This window comes from Chaetura pelagica, unplaced genomic scaffold, assembly GCF_000747805.2.
Source record: "Chaetura pelagica isolate M959 unplaced genomic scaffold, ChaPel_1.0 scaffold2440, whole genome shotgun sequence".
Lineage (NCBI taxonomy): Eukaryota > Metazoa > Chordata > Aves > Apodiformes > Apodidae > Chaetura > Chaetura pelagica.
This window is the reverse complement of record NW_009951892.1, coordinates 8,849-11,036: the sequence shown is the minus strand read 5'-3', so window position 1 is coordinate 11,036 and position 2,188 is coordinate 8,849. Positions and strand designations below refer to the sequence as shown.

Genomic DNA, 2,188 nt, shown 5'->3' with positions numbered 1-2,188 from the left:
CGGGGGGTCTCGGCAGGGTCTGTGAGGGGTCTGGGGAGGGTCTGGATGGATCAGGGGAGGGGCTGTGAGGGGGCTGGGGGGGGGGGGGGGGGGGGGTCACTCACCGGTGTGACGGGGTAGTAGGAGTACAGCAGGTAGGAGGGGTCGAGGTGCATCGGGGCCGTGAGGTGGGTCTCGGGTGGGAAGGGGTGGAAGGTCTCTCGGCCTTGGGGGTCCCGCGAGTCTCCCACCTCCACCCCCAGCTTCTCCAGGCACTGGCCCAGGGCCACGTCCTCCACGGCGCTGGTGTGGTCACAGGTGCCAGAGGCCACGGCCCCCACGAAGCGCTGCAGGGCCTCCCTGCTGAGCACGTAGCCGGCCCCGCCGCTCATGTAGCCCTGCCGGGCAAAGGGCCGGAACCGCTTGCCCAGGTAGAGGGGGCGCTGGGGCGAGTGGGCGGCCAGCAGCCAGCGCAGGTTGGCCACCACCACAAAGGTGTCATCGTCCGCCTTGAGGAACCAGTCGGCCTGGTCCCGGTGGTGCTGGTGCACGTACTGGAGGGCACGGATGGTTTTCCAGTAGAGCTGGGAACGCCCCTCACCCACGGGCAGCCCCACGGCCCCGGGGAAGCCCTGGGTCGGTGCTGAGCTCATGAACAGGACCAGGTTGCAGTGCTGGGCCCAGGTGGCCCGGACGTGGCGGGCCCGGGTCTCCAGGGTGGGGGGTCCCGTCATCACCCAGCACAGGACCCGCACCCGCTCGTACAGGGTCTGTGCCATGCTGCTGTTCACTGGGGGGAGAGGGGGTGGGTTGGAGGCAAGGGACCCCCAGAGAGGGGACAGTGGCTCCAGATGGGGTGAGGGCCACAGGCCCCACTGTCCCCAAATTGTCCCCAACTCAGGGTGGCCATCATGGGCCTGAAGGTCCCCAAATTGTCCCCAGTTCAGACCTACAACCACTGACCTTGCTGTCCCCTTACTGTCCTCAGCTCAGGGCCACCAGCAAGGACCTCACTGTATCCTCCTTGTCCACAGTCCAGGGCAACAGCCAAGGACCTCATCATTCCCTTCTTGTCCCCAACTCAGGGCAACCACCATGGTCCAGAACGTCCCAAAACTGTCCCCACCTCAGATCAACAACCACTGACTTCACTGTCCCTTCCTTGTCCCCACCTTGTCCTCCCACCCATCACCAGCCACAGGGTCCCACACTGTCACTTGCCCAGACCTCCCAGCACCCATCAGCCTGTCACACTGTCACCCTGTCCCATGACCACCAGCTCGGAGCTCCCACCACCGGCCAGAAGGATCCGAACTTGTCACAGGCTCTGAGCTCCCTCCTCTAGCCACACTGTCCCCACACTGTCCCCAGCCCACAGCTCCCTTACCCAGTGAAAGTGGCCCTCCCCATCCCCACCCCCACTGGCCTGGCCCTGTCACCAGCTCCAGGCTCAGACCACCAGCCACCCTGTCCCTTCCCTGCCACCAGAGCAGAGGTTCCTGTCCTTGTCCCCAGCTCAGAGCTCCAGTCACTGTCCAGAAGGTCCCAAATTTGTCACCAGCTCAGATGTCTCACCTACACTCGCCCTGTCCCCTCATTGTCCCCAGCCCACAGCCCCTGCCACAGGTCACACAGTTCCCTCCTTGTCCCCAGCTCTGAGCTGCCACACCCTCCTCCAATGTTGTCCCCCCTTCCCTCGTCACCATCTGTCCCCAGTGCCCCATGGGATGGTGACTGTCACCCACCCCCCTTCCACTGTCACCCCACAGACCCAGAGGTCCCCGTGTCCATGTGTCTATGTGTCCCAGTGTCCTCATGTCCTTGTGCCCATGTGTCGCTCTGTCCACGTGCTGCTCTCCCCCCATCCCTCACTCCTATGCTCATGCGTCCCTGTGTCCCCATGTCCCTGTTCCCATGTATCCCTGTGTCCATGTGTCCCCATGTCCATGTGTCCCCATGTCCCTATGTCCTTCTGCCCATGTGTACCCATGTCCCCATATGTCCTTGTTCCCCATGTCCCTGTGTCAACCCCTGGCCCGGTGCTCACCTGTGGGAGGGGGCAGGCGGTGCAGGGGGGCTATGGCTCTGCCAGGGGTCGGGAGGGGGCCTGGGGGGGCCCAGAGCACCCCCAGGTCCTGCAGGATGCTGCCCACCAGCACCAGCCCCACAACCAGGCCCAGGGGGAACTTTGCAATGAATGTAACCTTTT

At 64.5% G+C, this 2,188-nt stretch overlaps 1 protein-coding gene across 1 annotated transcript in view; it reads right to left on the bottom strand.

Annotated features, from left to right (window-relative positions):
- Nucleotides 1–1,039, bottom strand: part of LOC104385493 (glycoprotein-N-acetylgalactosamine 3-beta-galactosyltransferase 1-B-like) — a gene marked incomplete at its 3' end in the record, with an annotated part of 3,178 nt that extends 2,139 nt beyond the window's left edge. The window contains exons 1-2 of the mRNA XM_009993963.1: nt 943–1,039; nt 156–769 (exon numbers count right to left, since the gene is read on the bottom strand). Coding sequence (XP_009992265.1) covers nt 156–769; nt 943–1,039 — 711 coding nt within the window. The remainder of the gene's footprint in view (nt 1–155; nt 770–942) is intronic.
- Between the last annotated feature and the right edge of the window lie 1,149 nt (nt 1,040–2,188).